General features: G+C 42.4%; 1 protein-coding gene across 1 annotated transcript in view; it reads right to left on the reverse strand.

Annotated features, from left to right (window-relative positions):
* Positions 1-862: 862 nt before the first annotated feature.
* qsox1 (quiescin Q6 sulfhydryl oxidase 1) overlaps positions 863-21,568 on the reverse strand; it is a 38,289-nt gene continuing 17,583 nt past the window's right edge. Inside the window, exons 9-12 of the mRNA XM_066692630.1 lie at positions 15,868-15,990; positions 14,204-14,348; positions 12,258-12,434; positions 863-3,419 (exon numbers count right to left, since the gene is read on the reverse strand). Of these exons, the coding sequence (XP_066548727.1) occupies positions 2,548-3,419; positions 12,258-12,434; positions 14,204-14,348; positions 15,868-15,990 (1,317 nt within the window). The 3' untranslated portion in view covers positions 863-2,547. The remainder of the gene's footprint in view (positions 3,420-12,257; positions 12,435-14,203; positions 14,349-15,867; positions 15,991-21,568) is intronic.

Raw genomic sequence — 21,568 nt, forward strand, 5'->3', positions numbered from 1 at the left:
GTGTGTGAAGGAAAACCTGAAAGCCGATTGTGTTTTAATAAAGTTTATTATCGGGTAGGAGCTAATCCTCCTGTAAATCCCCTGCAGTCCAAAGGGATGCTGGATTACGCACTTGCTATAATCCCAATGAAATTGTTAGGATTTATACAATGCTACAGACCAGATGGTCACAACAAGCTTCTCCACCCCCTCCTCAACTCCCACTGAAGGCTACCCCATAACTGCAACGCTGGGGTTTGGGACAGACAGAGGGAGTCAAGGAATGGCTTTATAACCAAATATATATATTCTTATTGTGTGCCTCTGTAATGATATACAATACTCCAAACCACCTGCTCCCTGTTCAATTGTGTCGAACTCTGCTGTGCAACTCTCGAATCTCTGTCCTATGGGACCTTTCAAGTTTCAAAGGGGATTTCAGGTGATGTGTTTATTAAGCTGACATCATGCACATGGCTAATCATAAAGATAACAGATGACCTTCAAGGAAAATATGTCTAGCTCCCACATTTATAGTCTTTCTGTATGCCCATGTTTGTCTAACCAAGAACATAAAACTGGATGACAAAAACAAAATACTGATCAATGTCCTGTAGGTACACCCTACCAGACTACACTTACTCTGCCAGCTCAGACCTGCGCTGGGATAGGTCCACAGAGAAGAGAGATTGTGATGTTGCATTTCCACAGAGGAGGCCCTGTGGACATCAGGTCTGATTTTCACACACACACCCTTTAACTAGAACCAGTGACACCAGAACACGCAGCCAAGAGCGCTGTGCTTCAGAACTGAAACAGAACTGAAAAAAGCAACACAAAACAGGCACACACAAGTTATATAAATAACAAAGCTCAAACAAGCTTGAGAGTGAATATATTTTTAATGATCACTTTTGAATAATTTTAGTAGGAGCAATCAGTCACTCCATCTAGTCCAGCAAATGCAGAACTTCGAGGTCCATTTCCTTGCTTCATTGTGAAAACCCTGAACTTAACCTAGCATCACAAAAAAACACCAGTTTCACATTGCAGTTCAGGAAAGGATGCTTTACTGGGCTGATTATTAATTAATTCATTACTTAATTATTAAAAGCACATGAAAATCCATAACAAATATGGAATCATTGAATAACTCACTTCAAGAGAATGGGATCTTCTTTCAATTGGCTCTGAACTTTGCAAACAATGCATTTCCTTAGCCTTCAAAATCAATTACAGGGAAAAAGAAAAAAAAATTAAATGACCATACAGAGGAACATTATGTAGCACAAGCTTACACAGGGCACCGTTACAACAGGCAATATTGCAACACCAATCCACACAACTGTCAGATTTCACAGCAAAAATCAAGAGCAATGCAAACTGTTCATCAGCTCTGTGATCCACTTCTTTGTTTCATCAAGTCACAGGGTAATGCTTTGGGGGGTAACTGCTTATTAGATGAACTGCTTCTCAGCTGTGATTGGCGTGTTTTGTAGGAGTACAGACGACCAGGGTCTGATATTTGGAACGGCCATCCCCTTTCCCTGAAGCCCCACAAACCCGGCCAAAGGCTGAAACCCTCCCTCCCCCTCTTTCATTGCCCAGGTAACCAAAGGCAACATCAGAAATGCACACCTACCTGCCCCCATCACTTTATATCCCAACCCCCCAAAAAGAAAATCTCTTAAATGCCAATAAAATCCTCCTCCTGCCCCACGACACAGTTTACGACGTCAGATCATATTCAAGATTGTGGTTCCTGTGGTGGGTGGGGGTGGGGGAGGGGACTGCTCCATACATGAAGCCCCAGCTGTCACGGGCCAACAGTGCTTAAATAAATATGGTCCCATTTTCCCCCAGTAGGCTGTATGTGCACTTTATTCACATTTAGAAACCTTGAAAATATAATAAGTCAAATCAATCTTACTGTTCCAATCAGTTATGACCACTTCCTCTTATATAATAGAGGTATAGATCTGCCAAAAAGTGAGTGCTAAAAAGGTTTCTAAGCACTGCCAAAGGATCTTGAGAGAGTGGTGTGAACCAGAAGCAGGGCTGAAGGATGTGTGCAGTGTGCTCTGAGCTCTGGTCACACACCACTGAAAAGGTGGTCAGGTTCACATTGTGTACACAGGGTACGCCTTCAATGTTAGCCTATAGCAGGAGTAACTATAATCAGATTCCCCCAGGACTTCCATTTACAGAACTTCAGATCCATTTCTATCAGTGTTCCTCATTTCAAATTCCTGAGGGATCGATCACCTGGAAACAACTATTTATAAAGAAATTAACTCTTCTGCCACTCAATTATCAGTATATTTCAAATGGACAATATAGCTGAGGTTTGTAGTGATTCACAGATTATTTTTATCCAAATAAGTAGTTTTAATACAGTGATGAAAATGAATGATGATGATGATGATAATAATAATAATAATAATAATAATAATAATAATAATAATAATAATAATAATTTGAATTACGAAAAAAATAAACAACTGACACCAGTTTCCAGGGGGGCTGCGGATCAGGGTTTAGGCTTTGTCTGAAGGGCCGCCGGGGGGGTCAGGGCAGTGCCTGCTTGCCCCTCCGCAGCCGCAGCCTCATCTTGAAGTAGAGGTACATTGCCATCAGGCACAGTGAGGACAGCAGGTACAGCAGCACGCAGAGGCTGATGTCCAGCCGGGAGAAGCCCACGTTCAGCAGGAAGATCCAGCGCTTGCCCTGGGGCTCGGTGTCAGCCTCCTCCAGCCCCATGTACTTCCCCGCTAGGCCGCGCTTCTGCAGCCGCTTGCGCACCGCCACGTAGTCAGCCGGCTCCTCTGGCTGCCCCTGGAGCGACGGCCCCTGCTCAGCCTCCTCCTCCTCTTCCTCCCTCCGGTGGGCGGCATCGGCGGCGGCACGGAGGGCTTTGATCTTGTAATGCTGGTTGACGAAGGAGTCCAGGTCCACGATGTCCTCGCTCCCCCGCTCCTCCCTCAGCCTGAGCCCCACGATGCTGGGCCGCCGAATCCTGGCTGGGCCCACGTCCTCCCAGTGCCGGCCCGCGTCACCGGCCTCCATCTCCGGTGCAGCCTCCGCAGTCGCCTCCCCCTCCCCCTGTTCATCCACGTCTTCCCCATCCTCCTCTTCCCCTGCCAGCTGCTGCTCCCCTTCCTCTTCCTCCTCTCCCTCCTCAGGGGCGCCCCTGCCTTTCCTGCGGCCGCCCCCACCAGCCTCCGCCGCTGCACGCTGGGCTGCCTGCTTGTCCAGCAGCACGGCCTCTTCCTCCAGGTAGTCTGGGAGGATCCTCTGGGCCGAGAAATACTCCTTGAGGAAGTACAGCACCGGCTCCTGCTTCCACGTGTGCTCACCCCTCTTCACATCGTGGCAGCCTGGGCATTGCTCTGGCGGCGGCCACTGGATCTTGGGAAACTGGGGGTCTTCACTCAGGGCACCTGTAACAGAGAAGACCAGAGTGAGGTAGGGGCTGAACATAGGATACTTCTCTTAAAGCCTTGATACAGATGAACAACATTCTTGATCACGCAATAATGAAGCAGAACCAAAGCACACACAATAACAGCACAACAAACACACAGTAAGCGCATACAGATACTTATTTCTGCCAAGAAATAACCATAAGGCACAAATGATAAGAACATCAAGTTAATCCAAAGAGCCTAAAATGAGTAATTGATTCAGATTGATGGACAAACAGTGGTAATATCACACAACCCTGGTGCACAGCCTGCAGAAGCTCCAGCTCCCATCATCTGCCGCTTTGTTTAGGGACTGAACGTCAGGCCAGCAGAGCACAAACTGGGGGGGAGTATGGTGACAAGTCTCTTAGGTGATCTGGGGCCAAACCACCGAAAGCTTTATAAGCTGTGAAAATCAACTGTAAATGACTTTGGTAATTAGGCTTTTCTGAGAAAATACGTGAGCAAATGCAACACCTAGAGATGTACACAGACCTATCCAAAGGAAAGAGGAGGATAGGAACACAGCCAGCAGAACAGACAGAACCGGAGCACAATCTTACAATTAAAAATATTAAAATCGGACACATTTTTCAAGAAGAGTTGAGCAGCCAACACTGTTCCAATACTTCATTCTCTGAAGCATCGTTCCCACCCTGTATACTAAGAAAGAGTCAGACCATTTACTTCTATGCCAAAAAATTATAATAATCCTATAGATTCAGCGTGTATATTTTAAAGTTGCTCAACACTTTCATGTGGATTTAATTGAACAACGATAACAGACCACATTTTGAGGGGGTGGAATACTAGCTTTGACTTCATCGCCTCTGAAATCCTGCAGAGTAGATGTTAAGATGTTAACAAGTCTGTGTTGACACACTTCTTTTTCCCCATCTCCCATGGGAGTTGCCCGGGGGGAGGGATTTGGGGAGGCTAGCATCTGCCAGTGTGTAGAGGAGAGCCAGCACAGAGTCGGGTCCTGGAATGAGGATGGGGCGGTGCAGACAGGGAAGTGTGTGACAGGATCTCACAATGATCAATGTTCGGCTTGTTGTCCCGGTGGACAAAGGGAGGGGGTCGAAAGATAATGAATATGACTATGGCGGAGACCAACCACCGCCCCCCCCCCCCAAACCCACACACACACACACAAACACACAAACCCCTTTGAAGGGAGCACTATCTCCAGATTGGTTATGAAGCTGGGCACCTCAAGGGGAGCTCTTGTTTTAATTGAATTTCCTACATGCTCCCCTCCACCCCCCTGCAAAAGGAGGCATCTGCTAATAAATTGCTTGTCGCCACTCTGGAAAGGAAACAGTCCAGCTGTGCTGTGTGTACAGCTCCATTCATTTCTATTCTCTGTCACAGATTAATCCACCTGCAACACATGCGTGTATCTCTTCTACAGAGAGTAGCACCAGCAACAATAATCCCAGCATTGCTGCGTTTCCTTATTTGCAAGAAATGAATATCCATGCAGAAAAGATGTCTTGCTGTAGATATTGCGGCAAATCACGGGGGGAGAAAACAAGTCAAATCCTTTTTCCTCATCCAATTGTTGTTTTCTCCCTTCAGAACATTGACATTCAGGATTAAATCGAAAGAAGAAAAAGTCAAGAAAATTCTGACTTATCCAAGAAGACATTTGGTAAACTGATTAAGGAACAAAATGTATTCTGTGCCGCATGGTGCTCATGAAGGAATTTACCAAATTTTGATTGTGCGTTTTACTCCATCATGTTTTGATAGGTATGTAACATAAGCAAAGTGTCCTCACAATATTTATTATGCTGTAAAATGAATGCTATATATATGTATATCTGTGTAATGGGAACAGCCAAGAAAAAAATACCCTAAATGTGAAAAATTAATAATTTTAAAAACTAACGAGACCAGTTACAATAGACGTACCATTAGAACAAATGTCTAACTTGTGTACTTTCGGACCTCCAATAAGCAGCAATCCTGTCAACGTGCTGACTTTCACACAGCACTTTCCCAACTCCAGCCAGGCGTCCATGACATCAGCTCCTCAGTGACATCAAACAATGGTCTGAGCATGGACAGACGGCCTGCATCGAGGCACGGCATGCTTTAATAATTGACTTTGCCCTGGAAGTGCACCAGTTCTCCTTTCAAGGAATGCAATCGTGGTACATATATACGTACATTAAATAAGACTTACTACTGTAACAGTGCAGTGCTGTTTATATGTGGTTACTAGTACTTTCTAAATCACACGCTCTGCTGTGGTTTGGCTGGTTTACACTACAATATGAATACCGACCTAGAACAGGCAAAACAAATAAAGGCCATCAAAAGACTTCCATAGGAAAAAACATTTAGTAGGCTAAAATAAAAATACCCACAACTTGAGCTTTTCCACTGTAAAACAATACAAATATGCTACTCTAACAATATATGAATATGTACAGTGGAATAACTATATTCATCAATAAACGACAAAGGATTGGATTTCGGAGTTACTTCTGACAATTTACTTTAGAACGTCAACTCTCTCCAGTGCCGCCAACACTCTCTATAAAATAGCCACCGACTATTTAAACCAGTAAACGAGGAAGTTGTAACAGTTTTCCAGAACACAAAGGCAATCATTTCCCTGTATATATAAATCGTCAAAATGTAGAAAAACAGGCTTAACCAAGATAACTGCCAGATATAGGGTTACCAAATTCATTTAATATAATTTAACTTTTACTAGGGGATATAGGCCTACAATACAATGTGAATAGCAAAAAAAAGTACAGAATCTTGTGTATGAATATAGCAATGTGATAAGTGAGCATCTCTCATCATTTCTCCACTTTATGTAGGGTGGCCACTTAGTAATAAGCCATGGGAAAATCCAGTGTAGACGCTTGGAAAATGGATAAATCTGAGAGTCATAGTGATGGACGCAACAAACATGCTGGGCATGTATTTGACATTTGTTCATTTTTTGGATTCTAAAAATATACCTTCGCCTACATGAATGTCATAAAACATTTCAAATACCAATTATATTATTTGACTCGAACAGCATGTCACACACATCTTTAACAGACTAAATCTGAACAGTGAGATACTGTTTTATGGTGGAGGGATTAATGTGCAAAATGAATAAATATGAGAGATGGGCACTTTTATTTCCATCACCCTGAATCTAGATACACCTGGCTGCTTAAAAGCAGAGCTGCCACATAACAGCAAAATAGTTCCCCAGGAGGATGTGAACAAACAGATCTGCTTAAGAGGGAATACAAGACCTCCGCCTCCACATGTTCCCCATGTCGCCTGATCTATGTCCAGACTGTGGGCACAAGCTGTCTGCGTGTGTGTGTGTGTGCACGCGATTCATATCAGTTAAACAGGCCCTGAAAGCTGACGCTGTGCTTTGGTCCGCCCTGACAGTAAAATTAATTGGTCTCGGTGCTTTACAAATAGCTCTTCTTCACGCTTTGCTGCTCCCAAAAGGGGATTTGTGAAAATGGCACACTTTGAGGAAAACTCCCTTGGGAAGAGGCGCATGGAGAAAGGGGAACAGAGAAGACAGAGTGTGGGGGGGGGTATTGCTACTCATTGCCACGTGCTGACTGCACCCCCACCCCCGCTACACCCACCTCCTTTCTCCACGCTGTCACCATGTGAACCAATTTATGAGAGGATGACAATAGTTGGGAAGCTTGGGCAGGTTCTTGGCTTGTGCCACCTGCTGTCAGTAGTTGCCCTGGGAATTTGCAAAAGGTCCCTTGGTGCTGTTTTAGTAGATTGGGTACAATATCCATTGTCTGCTGTTAAACTGGCTGTCTGTGCAAGAGATGAGGCTGGGGGCCACACTTCAAAGAGTCCCTGTAATGGGATTGGGTGTCTGGGGAGAGCAGGAGGAGGAGGGGTTCCCTAGTAAGTATTCATATCAAAATAGCCGGTAGATTAAGTGAGGCTGTACAACCAGCAACCTGATGCTCAAAATAAAGAGGATTCAGAGATGGAGCACTTATTTCAGCTGACCGGATCAATAATGGAGGACAATATTCCAAGCTGACGGGCAAGGCGTTCATTCTAAGTGGACAATGGGAGCTGAAAAGGAATTTCCCTTTTGAACTTCAACAAAGAGACTCGACACCCATCCTATAATGGCATGGATTAGCACTCGAAGGAAGGAAATGGCCTTTTTAAAAAGTCAAATGTTGGTGGCTGTGCGGGCGCCATCAAGAGGGATTTTGAGGCAGTCAAAATGTGACGTTAAGATTGGAGAAGAGCAGCTCTATTTGTTAGAAGTGTAATTGATTTCTCTGAAAAACAAAATCGTGTGGCCGGTGTAGAATTACAACCTATCACGTGAGGTTCAAATTAGCAATTATAAATATCCCAGGTGTTTCTAGTGAAGACGTGTGGCAGCTGGCATGTCCAGCCCATGATACAATGGCACAGTGAAGACAGCACACTGCCTGGGGAGGAACAGAGATCGAGTCACGGCCACTCCAGGAGCTGAGCTTCATGTGCGGGGGTGTCATTCCAGCATAGCTCAAAAGACACACCACCCTACCACACTTGGGTAGGGGGAGGGGGAAGATGACACCAAAATTAAGTACATGGTGGGGGTCCCCCTCACCCTCTCCATTTCAAAATGTCACGGCCTCAGAAGCCGGACCAGCTCACTCTGACGCAGTGCCATTGTTTCAGGGAGACGGCTAATCCCATTGGAGCTGAACTGTGGCAGGGACAGCTGGCGTCTGTGGAGAGGATCGCTGAATTAGAGGGATTAGGGCTTGAGAGAGCAGGCTGCCCTTCGCGTGGCAAAGCCTCTGGACTTTGAGGTGCTGTTCACCTGAGATTGTGGAGAAAGTTGATTTCAAGCTCCCATGAGATGGCGCTTGTCGGGATTTGACAATGTGAACAAAACATTTTATCTACAGATTGACTTTGCGAGTAAAACTTTCAGGTATGTGGCAATTCAGTCAATCTTACTGAAGGAAGACATTGACTTTACTGGCCCCTTCCCTCACAGAACCACCTTTCCAATACAGGGGACTATGGATACATGTTCATAATATCTCAGCCTCACCCTTGGAGCCATGTTAAATCATCATGAGTCCACAGTCCTAAGGGAGAACCGTTTCACTGGACTAATGGAGATCAAATGCAAGTAAAGCATGATCTCGAAATGGGTAATACACTTTCTGAATGAGGCTGTATAATCTATCATCTAGTTTTACTCTCTTATTTTCAGGTGACCCGTATCATACTGTAAGCTCACTAAATAACAACAGAATCATATGATTCTGTGACGACACAGGTTTGTATATTTCAGAGCATGTCGTCAAAATATTATAAAATAACACGTAAATAACAGACAAAATATTGGCAAATATAATGTAGAATAAAAATAGATATTTAACTTCAATTTAATAACATTTAACAATATACACTGCATTTATGTGTTCAAAATAAAATAATTGAAGTTGATATATATTGAAATTGGCAAACATTATTGTGCCACACAATTCATATTACAAAATACAGGCAAACTACAACCTCACAGAATGTTCCCAAAAATAAATTTGTTAGCAGTATGTTTATTCTATATTCAGAAGTAGAAATTAAACTTAGTTTAACTAAACTTAGAATTTAAATTCTGCAAGGCAACCTTAATTTGTGGATTAACAAGTGACAAACGAGCACACATCTACATTTTCCTTTCAAAGAACTTTAAAGATACAGTGTACATCCAAAAATATTGCCGATTACCCTTTGACAAGCCGGCTGCAGAGCAATGAATAATGAATTTGAGAGCACTGAGGTCTTTGGCATTTGTGGGTTGATAAGTTACACAAAATTCAACTAGAATAAATGAAAAGTTCTTCCTGAGGGAGGGCTGGGTGGGATCTGAAAATGCTGTGTCCCAAACTGCATAAGTACAACACTGAACTTAGTAGTTTTTGTGTAACCTGGGGTAGGTCATAAACAGAAAATATTCAGAATAGAGTCAGAGGGCTTTTAGCATCTTTCCTTTCATGCCAGCTCTCAGGAAATTCATTACTCTAATGTAATCGGAGTAATCAGACATTTAATGGTCTTTCCAAGTTTCCCAATGTTTATGCAGGCACACTGTACACTGTATCAAGTAATCACAGCTTAAATAGAAAATGTGTGTATATGAGAAAGATTAAATGAGTTAAGTAAAGTGATTTGAAACTAGGGGAAACAATAACACAGAAGACTAGCGCTACATTCTTCAGCAGTCCACTTGGTGACACTGCTTGGATATTCTACGAGGTATACTTGTCAACATACAGATCTGCGTTTCACAGCGCTGTCTGGGCTTGCGCAGACTGTATGGCATTGGCGTAGGAATACAGGAACTAATTTCACTGCCCTTGAGAGAACCCAAAGAACAGCGTCTCGCGTTATTCCTGGTCTTCAATCAATGTCATACACTGACAGGTTACAACAGACGACACTCTTTAGTCCTAAACAGAGGAGATTAGGAGTGGATTTTATTCAGATATTGCGTATCCTGAAGGTAATCAACAAAGTCAAACCCAAGGACTATTTTCAGCATCATCATAAAACCAGGATCAGAGGTCACAAATTAAGATTAGGAGCATTTAAGACTGAAAATAGCAGTGATACACAAAGGATTACTGGGGTCTGGAAGAAGCTATGTAATTGAAGTGGACTCAAAAGCATAAAAAAACTGCTGGGATCAATTAGCTACTAAAAGCAATCGGGACCACCCTGTATACAATGCAATCAACATGTTTGCACAACCTGGATTGTGAACTTTGTATTCTCGCTAGTTAGTTTAAAAAGGCATCCGAAACTAGAATGAACCCATTAGTTGGAAGTGTAAATAAGGGCTGTCGTAATAGATTTGCAGTGGAATTGAGGACCACTGTTCAATTAGAGGCTTAAAGTAGGGAAGTGTAAAGACATTTGGTTACAGTAGGGAGTATGCTTTAGCTGTATTGCTTTCAGTAACAGAAGACCTCAATCTCAATCCTGACCTGGAGTACCCCTAAGTGTGCTGGCTCTGGATCTAGCTGAACTCTAAAACCCCGTTTCCACTGGCCATGTTCAGGTGCACCTCAGCATGACCGGGCTGTAACTGTGCACCTAAACTTTGCTGGCAGTGTTTCCATTCATTGTCGTTCGGTACAGCTTGCCTATGAAGTGACTGAGACACGAAAGGTCAAAATGCATCCTGAGACACTCGGCATTCTGGGATTTAGTGTTTTAAACTGGAGGCTGAAATACCTCTAACATTAAAGCACAATAAACTTTTATAAAGGTTATACCAGATATTCAAAAGTACAAACTGGGACACATTGAAACAATATATAAAACAAATGACATCACTTAAAAATACGACAGTTTGTTAGAAATGTAAGTGTTCATTTCGACTTAATTCCCATTTCATCTAGTTTATTTTGTTGAGCAGCGCTTCTAAAAAATAAATAACCATGTTACTTCTCCCTGTATCATGATCTGATTAACATTGACAATATAGCTTAATTTAAGTATCCTAGATATTCTCCCTTATTGTTTATCTGTGGGAGAATGAGCTTGCGTTGCATTATTAAATACTGTGCGCCTGGGTTTACATCTGTCCCGTGTAGCCACTGCATATCTAGATCATGAAATATACAGTATGACATACACAGTCATAGCCTATATATGTAGTTTCTTAAGAAAAATTAATACATGTATAAATACAGCTACAACACTCTGGGATCCATAACTTACTCGAACAGTTTTTCCACAAATGTAATGTTAGCATGTATTCTCTGTATACCTCCAGCTTTATCAATGTCGCAAAATAAAAGAATCGCACATCAATAACATCGTGGGGCATCAGCTTTTATTGCGAATGGGATTCCTTTTAAAAAATACCTTTGACACCATAATGAATGGATCAGTTGTATTAATCGGTAAGTTTTGTAAGGTTGTAAGGTTTGTATTTCTGCAGTCGGTAAAGCATCTATACTTGGATTACGATTAACATATAGTTATAGCAATAATGAGGGCTTACAAATATAATTAAACGATGTGCTTCTTCATACGATTGATCACATAAAAACTAGCCTCTGTATTAAACATTTTAATTGTTTTAAGATAAAAACCATGCCATTTAATTTAAATCCAGGATGAATATTTAAGGAATGTATTTCGACAAGGCACATTGTATTGCAGTCCGATGCAGTTCTTTCTCAAACAGGATTTTCGCGATCTTTTAAAACACTTTGAAATGTCTTTCTGCGCTAAGCAATTAATCCTGTGTGGCACTTTTCCACAGTGTGTTAATAACTGCTCCAGATTAATCGTTTTCCCAAAGTAAACACACATATTCCAAGTTTCTACTGCATCTATCACAGAGAGCGGCTGCCATTACTGTAGTTACAATTTCCAAGTGCAGTGACGTTGTGTAAGGGACGTCACAGCACGTGCCCCAGACCAGTTTGAGACTCAGCCGGTACGATGTACGAAACTGTGCCTACTGAAACTAGATTGGGCACAGGCAGAGGTGCAGCTGAGCCCTAGTGGAAACCGCCCGGACTGGCACGGCCACGCTGAGGTGCAGCTAAGCATGGCTAGTGGAAATGGGGCATAAATGACTGGACCGAACACTTAACTCCACTATAAAATGCCTTGCTGGACATTTAGGACTGTTGTCAGCCGTTGGGCATTTGGGAGCAGTTGTTCGGGTAATGATTCAATGAAGTGACTGAAGCACAAGAGAAATGGGCATTCGGGGAGCAGCGGGTTGATGCCCACTGCCCTGCATGGCAGTGAAGACCCTGCTCTCACCTGCCAGTCGGTTGTTGACCCGGTTGTGCCGCGACCACAGCCAGAGCACAGACGAAGCGAGGGACTTGACTTGCTGCATGCTCTCCTGCGCCATGTTCTCGAAGTGGCTGGCGCACTCTCTGCAGCCAAAGAAGTTCTTCACGTAGCCAATCAGTGCCTGGGGGACCTCAAGGGGATCTGCATGAGACAACAAGAACACTGGACAGTGTAGGAGTTCCTGTAGAAGTGAACTGCTGAGGTATTACTATCATTGAATAATACCAAATCACTCAATTGTCAGATTTTAAAGCGGTACCACATTTGCAATCAGGCCCCTCCTCATGTGATCATCAGTTTACTATTTTAAGCCATCTATCCTGGTCTTTGGTCCGTTGTTACATATATAAAAACCAGAAGGAAATATAACCACAAGAAAACAAGCCACAAAACGAAAGACAAACCCAAGTAGCTCGGTCTTGTGCAGCGTCCAAGGCCTTACACAGCCACAAGGAAGAGGTTTCTTATACGTCCATAATCAAGCCTTATATGCAGCCCAAGACAATTAATCACAACTTATGAAATAACGAATAAATACAATAAAACATAAAATAAATAACATAGACCCAGAGAATCTACTTCTTTGGGGCCATTTTATTTACATTCCATATTTTGTTTTAAATTTTTTGTTGTCTTTTTTTTTTTTTTTTTTTTTTTTTGGCATTTGGGGGTTTTACAGTCCAGTTTATGGAGGATCTTGCTGGTCAGATAACATGGCTGAAATAATCCAGGGGCCATGGTGGACAGATGGACATTGCTGGCAGCCCATCTGCAGGTCACATGATGGCCCCTAAACCCTGGGATTAACCCCACGAGGGGGAGGAGCAGAGCCACTGTCAGCTGCATCCTTCATTAACTGCTCAAATTCCACTAATCTAACCAAATCCCTTTTACCCATCCTAAACAAATTACTTTTCCAGTAGCCAAAAAAAAAAAAAAAAAAGGGATTTTCCTTACAATCTGAGCAGCTGTAAGCATTCTTATATCTAAATTTTCTTGTTTAATCAAGATTAAGCATTTATAGCCAATTTATAGCTAAACCCTCAACACCACTCCTCCACACACACACACACACACTTGTGTTTAGCTACAGGGCCATCATGAGAGGTTGGTGGCACTTTAGAAAATTAAACCTCTTTTTACTGAATGTCAGAGAAAGCCTGGCTAAGGCACACTGGAGGCGTCTCCACTTCTTCCAGCTGACAGCTTACAGAGCAAGACCTCTGATACACGGCAGCAACTTCAGTGACTGGCACTTGGATGTTGAAGACTGGGGGTCTTTGTATCAAAGCTTCATTTCCACATCCCTTCGGCACACAGGACTAGATACCCAGAGTCTTTTCTGAAGGTCTTTCAGCTCTTGGATCGCACCAGCAATTAGCCGTGGAGGAGTGTGAACAGTGAACAGCATGGGGGACTGCTCAGCCAGTTTGCCCTTTGCAGGCGACAACTGACAAATGTGCAGATGTGAAATTTACAGAAGATATCAGTGCCAGGTTTGCGATATGGTACTTCAATTTGTTACAGAGAGGGGATACACAATTCAAATCAAGGACATCACATGTGTAAGGACAGCAACAATGTGTTGCTAAAAAGCCAGATGTGTTGCATTTCAACATCGAAAATATACTCTGCAAAATTCCTTTTATATTCCTTAAAAGGGCAGCATTAAAATGCAATAGACTGACAAAAATATTCTGAATAAATTAACTTTCAATAATTTATTGGTTATTAGTTTGTTTTCACCCAGGTACCTCCAGTGTGAATTTGCTTGTGGACACACGACATTTGTTGTACAGGCATGTGGGATGTAACCAATTAACATGCTGCAAAATTTGAGGAGAACTAAAGGAAAAAATAACGTATTCTGTTTAAAAAAATAAATTAAGAAAGGCAGACAGCTACCATACCTGATTTAGCGGTCCTGTTGGCTGTAGCCTGCACTGTGAGCACGTGGAAGAGGGTCCACACAGAGCAGGGGTAGCCCCTGAACTGTGGCTGGGACCCCTGACAGCCCACCCACTTCACCTCACTGGGCAGAGCAGCACGGGGAACCTAGGAGACACACCGGTGCTCAGGGAAGCTTACAAGTGACACAGGGCTGTTCACCAATGATCCTGTTCCCCCAGCTACTAGTAACGTCCAGAACCTAGGAGAGCCGTCTCCAACCCTGGTCATAGAGAGCCCCAATCTAAGTTCTTAAAGGCTGTTAATTATTGATCAGTCAAGCAAATCACTTAGTAAATAAGGGGAGCTGTGGTGCTTAAGGTTGATTCCAACTGCTCTCTCAATTACTTGATTGACTGTAATTAAATGTTTCCAGGTCATCATAAATTAACAATTGTAGGGTGACCTAAGAAAAGGATTGGGCTGGGCCTCTCCAGGGCCTGGTTTGGAGACCCCTGGCCTAAACCACTGGAGTAAAGATTATTCAACTCCTGAAAGAGTCCACAGTTTTCTGAAGGAGAAAATAATATTTGATCTCAAACCAGTTGCTTTGAAACACCAGACACTATGTAGCTACATAACCCAGATAATTTAGGTAATCCTCCCCCTCATAAAAGGCTTAGAACTGGAAACAGCGTTTCTCAGTATTACTCCTTTTTTACCAGCTGGTCAAATATCTTATGAATTTCAAGACTGTTCTTTGAACCAGCTACATTTGTCAGCATCGACAGCACAACAAACTGAAAGCTTGCATATTAACTGCTGCACTCAACTCCACTCAGATGCGTTTCCTTAAGGGACTTAGTTAATTCTGATATTCATTGATTGTGCAGCTCCAAGTTAATGATTGTACTAACTGACTGTTTCTATTGGGATTGTGTTTACTGGGGACGTTATTATTCCATGATCCTGAAGCCCTGCTCTGCACATTGTTGGAGCACTTTTAAATTGGAAAAATCGAGCAAAATATAACGGATGGTTTTTCTTTTTCTACACATAAATAATTTGAAAAATTAGCAAGAATTTCTTTGGAGATGGAAAAACACCAGTGCATTTTTGCAATGCTGTCGAGCAAAAACTGAAAGCTTTCCTGACCATATTCCTAAATGTAACTTCATAAATGACAGGCAGTCAGCTTTTCTGTTGCTCCAAGTTTGTTTGATTGAAGATGGTGGAGAAAAGTGCAACCTTAAAGGACATTATCCGAGAGGCCAAAGACAGCAGGAAAATTAAGAAAGAACATACTTTCACATGAATATGGAAGAACAGAAGAAATATTAAAACACAATAGGTACTTTGGACCAGCTTGCATGCTTTGTGCTGGTAGCTTATAGATCTAAAGATGTCATCATAAGAAATGTCCCAAAGTGCACCTGGAACATCTGGCAGGGCCAATTTTCTAACCTTAGCTGATCACAGACTCATTGTCTTTCCTCTCTGGCAGCAGAGGGCTTGGTGGCTCTCCATCCAGCAAATGCTGGGTCAGCTGAAAACCAAACCAAACCAAACCAAAACAAGGCAAAGCCACCAGTGGATGGTGGAGGATAGAAATGTCCTACCTGTCAATTACATTGGGATCTTTTGGTCTGAAAAGCACTATTGAAATAAAAGTCATCAGTTTTCTCACCTCCATTTTGTTGTCCAGCACATCCAGCAGAGAGCTGTAGGAGATCTCCGGCTCCGTGATGCCCTGCAGCCAGGAATCCAGGTATCGCAGCAGGTTCATGACAATGGGCCGCCCAGGGAAATACTGAGAGAGCGACACAACACACACCTGGTCACTTCTGTTCCTGGCCTAAAGAGTCTTTGTAACATGTTCTCAGTAAAAATGCACAAAAACTATTTTAACATAATGTGTACATAATGGGGCCACACCGTCTGATCTTAACAGAGTACCAAGGGTTATACTAGTCATTTCCTCAAAGCATGACTGGCCATGAGTGCACGTCCACTGAAGATAAACTTTTGTGGTAAAAGGACAGAACAAATATGCACTGGTTTTCTTTGGCTTAGGTTAAAATATTTTTCATATAAAAATCAATTTGTTCATGGTGATTCTAGTTGTGGCCGTCACATTTCAGGAAGCTTGCACGTTACACAATCTGGATGGTGCGGCAAAAGATCGATACGGTTACTGTGGGTCTGCACACTTCTTACTCGGTAAGAGAACAGGAGCAAAGATGTCCAAAAGTTGTAACCTTATTCTTGATAACACACAGCATCCAAGTCCTATACATACGAATACAGTAGATAGGTAAACTGCCATGAAGACAAGACAGATTGATAAAGGCTGTATGTCTGTGAGTAAGAAGTGTATAATGTTAAAAAATACACTTCATTTAAATTTAATAACCAATTTAAAAGCAGAAATGAAAGTTATGTGGAGAATAAGGAGGCATCAGCTAGCAGTGCTTCATTTTACTTTATTACATCATTTTTGTTTTGGCTTTTTTACCGAAATGTAACTCAGAAGTCTTCAAAGGATTGTTACTACTTCCTGAAGAAAGTGCTGACAGCAACCATTAGTGGGTGAAGGAAACGAGGTATTAAGGAATGGAATAATTGCTTCTATATTTAAAGTCAACCTCCAATCTTGACTGAACGGCTGTAATAGAATGAATGCCAAAGGAGAGCCCAAAAATACCAGAAAGAGCAGGATCAAGTCAGGCAAGCTAAAATTTAATCTCCTGCTTCTTTTGACTTCACTGAACAGTAAGGGAAGGGTGAGAACAACAGAGCGCTGCCATGGAAACCTCAATCACTGTATTGCAGGACTAAACCCAAAACATAAAGCCCAAGATCAGACTGCAGGAAGGTGTGTAACAGCCTGTAGTCACGAAGCGTCCTCACTGACAGGTGTCCTTAAAAAGCTTTGCTGTTTCTTTCAAGTGAACACGCCCCAGTATTTGTACAATCGTGAAAAACAAAATTATTCAATTAGATATTATACATACCTGCATATACATACATAGTTTGGTTTGTAGAAATGTCCTGGCTTCAAGATCAACTCTCTCAGTTTCTGAAATGATGGTTGTATATCCTTGTGTGTTGGTAAGAGTGTGTCAGTCAAGTTTCTGTGATTTTTCTGTTTGGCTGTATCATATTAGCACCTTTTAACACTTCAGAGTAACCTTCACCAAAAACACGGCTGCAGTTTGTTCCTCAAAGGAGCTCCTTTGGGGCATTTTAATCACTGAGCCGAGAGCAAAAAAGACCACAAGCTACAAGAGAACAGGATTTTGTCTTCTCCGTGGCAACTCTGGTCATAATTCCATTCATATTTTTTTTATGAAGATTTGTTCATAACTGAACACAGTTAGATCAATAGATACTGCTGTAAAGTTCTTAATCAGCTTCCGTTCAAATACTCAGTATCAGAAATGGTGGTATCTGGTTTTGTTCAATTCCTACTAACAATACTTCTACAGTTTTGAAAACTCCATTGTACTGATAATCATTTTATGTAATTTTAATATCAATAAAGAAATATATAGAATAACTTCTACTTCTTAAATCTGTACAAACCAGAATAAAAACTGCTCCTGCTCATTTCCAAACTGTTTATTGACAGTGGCAAAAAGTGGTTTGGCTTCTCAATGAAAAGTCTTGTAGAGGCTGGTCAAAATTAAAGTGCTGTTATGCATAACAAGGACTGAAATGGGGTGAAATACTCTCATGAAGAAAATTTGCTCCTGCCATCCGTTGTGTTTTTCCACAGTCGGCCTTGGGTGAATTCATCACATTCACAGGGCGATCCATTAAACCATGTTCAGAGCGCTAGGTGGCAGCTGATTGGTTCGAATCAATTAAACAGGAGTCTCTAAATCGTGAACGCCTTATAAGAACTGGGCACAGCTGTTAAACAGATCTGGGTAAGCCAATAACGATTTGAATAAGGTAGTTAAGAGCTCAGCTGGAATGAAAACCTGAAGACATTGCAGACCTTTAGGACCACATGTGTGCACCCCCACAATATCCTCACTGCGTAGCAAGTGGATTCATTCCTGGCTGTTCAAATTATACTGATGAAACTGAACCACAAATAAAACACCTTTTTTTGAACACGACACGTAGTTCCATTCAAATCTTCTCAGAACACGATCACCAGCACTAAATATCCTGCACTTGGTGTTGGCAGATTGACAGAAGCCTGCAGGTTATAAACTCTGGCTGAAGAGGTTATGCAATGGGATGTTATTTCCATCTTATATCTGTGACTGTAGACCAAAGCACCCCTTACAGCAAAAGAAAATAAATAAAATCTGTCCAAATGAATTGGTCATCCCATTACACTTGAAGAAGCCATTGATCTACCATACATTTTACAGACAGCAGTTAAATGCAAAACATAAGATTTCTGTTTTAAGTAGTGGACAAAAACATGGAAACACCAATGTAAAGTGACTTAATGGGGTGTTGGGCCGCCATGCGCCATGGCATAGTGGCACCAGTCTTCATCGGGCAAGGCAATCAACTCACGCCTGGTGATGGAAGTGGAAAATGCGGTCTCAGGCATCATTCCAGAATATGGTTGATTGGGTGCAGAGCTGGTGACTGAGAAGACCATAACATATGGATAACATCAGTGTCCTGCTCATCAAATCATCGGATGACCATACATGCTGTGTGGATTGGTGCATTGTCATTCTGGAAGACACCCCTCCTGGGAGGAAGGAAATGCTGCAACAGGGGATGCAGATCTGTGTGTTTGTGCATATGCAGGGCACGTTATCTACCTTTTCTCGCTCTTGAGAAGCCACCGTTTTTTGTCTGGTAGTTATCAAGGACTGCGTTTTTAAAATTAGTTCAGGCTGGGAGGAAGAGCGCTACAGGACTTTCGCTATGTGTGCTGATTTGATTTGATTTGAGATGATCATCAATTGTTGACTTCATTGTTTGGTCTAGGACTTCGTTATAGATAGTACAATATAACTTCAATATATGTTATAAATTCAATACAGCTGCCATCCTCCTGAAGATCTGTGAACTCCCGTGTCTCCCATCTCCTCTGTTTAACCGATTACATTTCTAACTTTAGTTTTTGTTCCAACGCTATTTCCACGATCGCGGAATCACAGATTCCTGGAGGGACTACAATAAGTAGCAATTAGCAATGACTTTGCCTTCTGAGGGAATGAGTGCACCCAAACCATGCCTGGACAACAACCACCACCAGAACCCTTCACTGCTGGAAACAAGCAATCAGGGCTCAGGACTTCTTTAGGCTGGCATCACATGTTCCCTCGTCAGTTTGTTGTGGTTGTTTTGCCTTGAATTTTGTATTAATGCACCGGTATCACGATCCAGGAGTGTGCACTTCCCTCAGAGTTCAGTACCAACATCACTTTAGACACCATTGCTCGTGAAACATCTGCAAGCTGAGCTGCCTTGGTCACTCAAGCTCTGGCCAAATATGCCCCAACAATCACAACCTCTTCACATTGGGTTCTCAAGGGTTAAACAACAACACACAATTGAATACATGTATTATGTAAGAGTGGCAGGGAAAACTCGGGCTCCAGACAAGAGAAGGATTTCTGGTTCTCATTCTAAGCCAGCTCTCGGTCATTTAATTGAACCAATCAAGGACTTAATTAAGTCAAGCTTAAGGTGATCTTTAGCCGCAGACCAACAGTACCTGAAGGATAAGGGCTCAGAAGCAGGGTAGAGACAACTGTTATTGTGAGTTTATAGGAACAGAAACAAATAAACTAATTTTCAACCATAAACTTTAGGGTCAGTGTCAAGTCTCTGGCAAAGACTGGCTGCAGAAATCTAAATGGCCACTTTGACCAATGTTGTTTAAATCACTATCCAGTATCCATGCAGAACTGTCGTCTTGTCAGCAAGGAGGCAGAGGGTCATTCACCATAACAGCAGGTCCTTTTCAGACGGGTTGCCAAATTTCATCATGAGACGGTGTATGGGCTTTGTACTTGTGACCATGAGGAATGTAGAATTGCAAATACACACATACCTTAAAACCTATTTAGAAAGAGTTTTGATCTGGTCTTTTATAGCCACGACATTGTACGTATTTTTATTGTATCTGAGCACAGCTTCACACAACAGTTATACAGCAATAACGGAAAGAAATTACAGTCTAGTATAGCTAGATTCAAAGCTGAATAGCAACCGTCTGTTTGTCATCAATAATCTGCCCAGCGCTGCTAAACAGGGATCTCAGACCATCCCCTGGGTTTGAGAGAATGTGACCGAATGGCCGGGCCCATTTAAAACAATTTCAAACAGTACATTAAAAAAATAAAAAATAAAGCCAGTTTCTTTGATTCTTGCTGCATCCTCAGCATTGCCCTTCTCTTCTCTGCTCAGCTCTAAATGTTGCCCATCTCTCCCCTCTCTCTCTCACTCAAGCTCTTGCACTTGCCTTCTCTGCCACAGACTCGCATGCCTCAGAGGACCACGACAATCCACTTCACCTCGGCAATATGTCATCTTAAATCCGATTAGTATCAGCACTTGAGAAACCACAGCCTCCTTTGAGAGCCGTTCAAAAGAGAATGCATCTGTCGGCTGGCTCGGGGAAGCCCTTTTTAATCCCGCCTCATGTGGCCTTGGGGAATAATATACATGCCACTGAGCAGAAAGCTGGTTAACAAGCCAGCAGGGCAGGGGCCCTTCCTCCTGCTGCACAGGAGTCTCTCATTCCAGAGGCCTGGCACACATCTGGCAGCATATAGTGGAGCGCAAGACCGGCAGTCCCCTACACACCGCACACTGCAATACAGACATATGATTGAAAAAAAATAAATAAAATCAGTTAAATAATAAAATGGAGAAAGTCCAAACAATTCTAAAAATATGCATACCAAAATGCAAAGCAAGATCATTCTATGCTTTAATCTGGTCTCCTTTGGAAGTTTTTCTCCTCCTCCTCCTCCAGAAAAAGCAGGGCACTAATCCTAAAACCTTTGTAATGCTGCTTTACACCAAGACAGGGCCTCTAATCCTGAAACTGATTTTCGACTTTATGAGTCTCGAGCACAGTGTCTTGTGAAAGTACACATGATAAATCCAGCTGCATATTAAGGTGCAAACACTAACTAGAGAGAGACAGAAGAAGGACATTACAACATTTAAGCAAATAATCCCTTTCTTTTTAACTACATTTTCAAGTCAGGTTTCATACGACACGAACACAGAATTGGTAAAGGGAAAGTGTCCGGTCAAATGCTGTCGCAGATAAGGAAATATGGTGATCCCAGGCAATCTGAGTTGGTCTTCAGTGCAGTGATTCAGGCACTGGTGTTGATTGGCAGATCATTTTTGGAAGAACGCGGACTAGCTTTTGTCCCTTCTTGGAGAGC

The sequence above is a fragment of the Amia ocellicauda genome, chromosome 19 (genome assembly GCF_036373705.1).
Source record: "Amia ocellicauda isolate fAmiCal2 chromosome 19, fAmiCal2.hap1, whole genome shotgun sequence".
Lineage (NCBI taxonomy): Eukaryota > Metazoa > Chordata > Actinopteri > Amiiformes > Amiidae > Amia > Amia ocellicauda.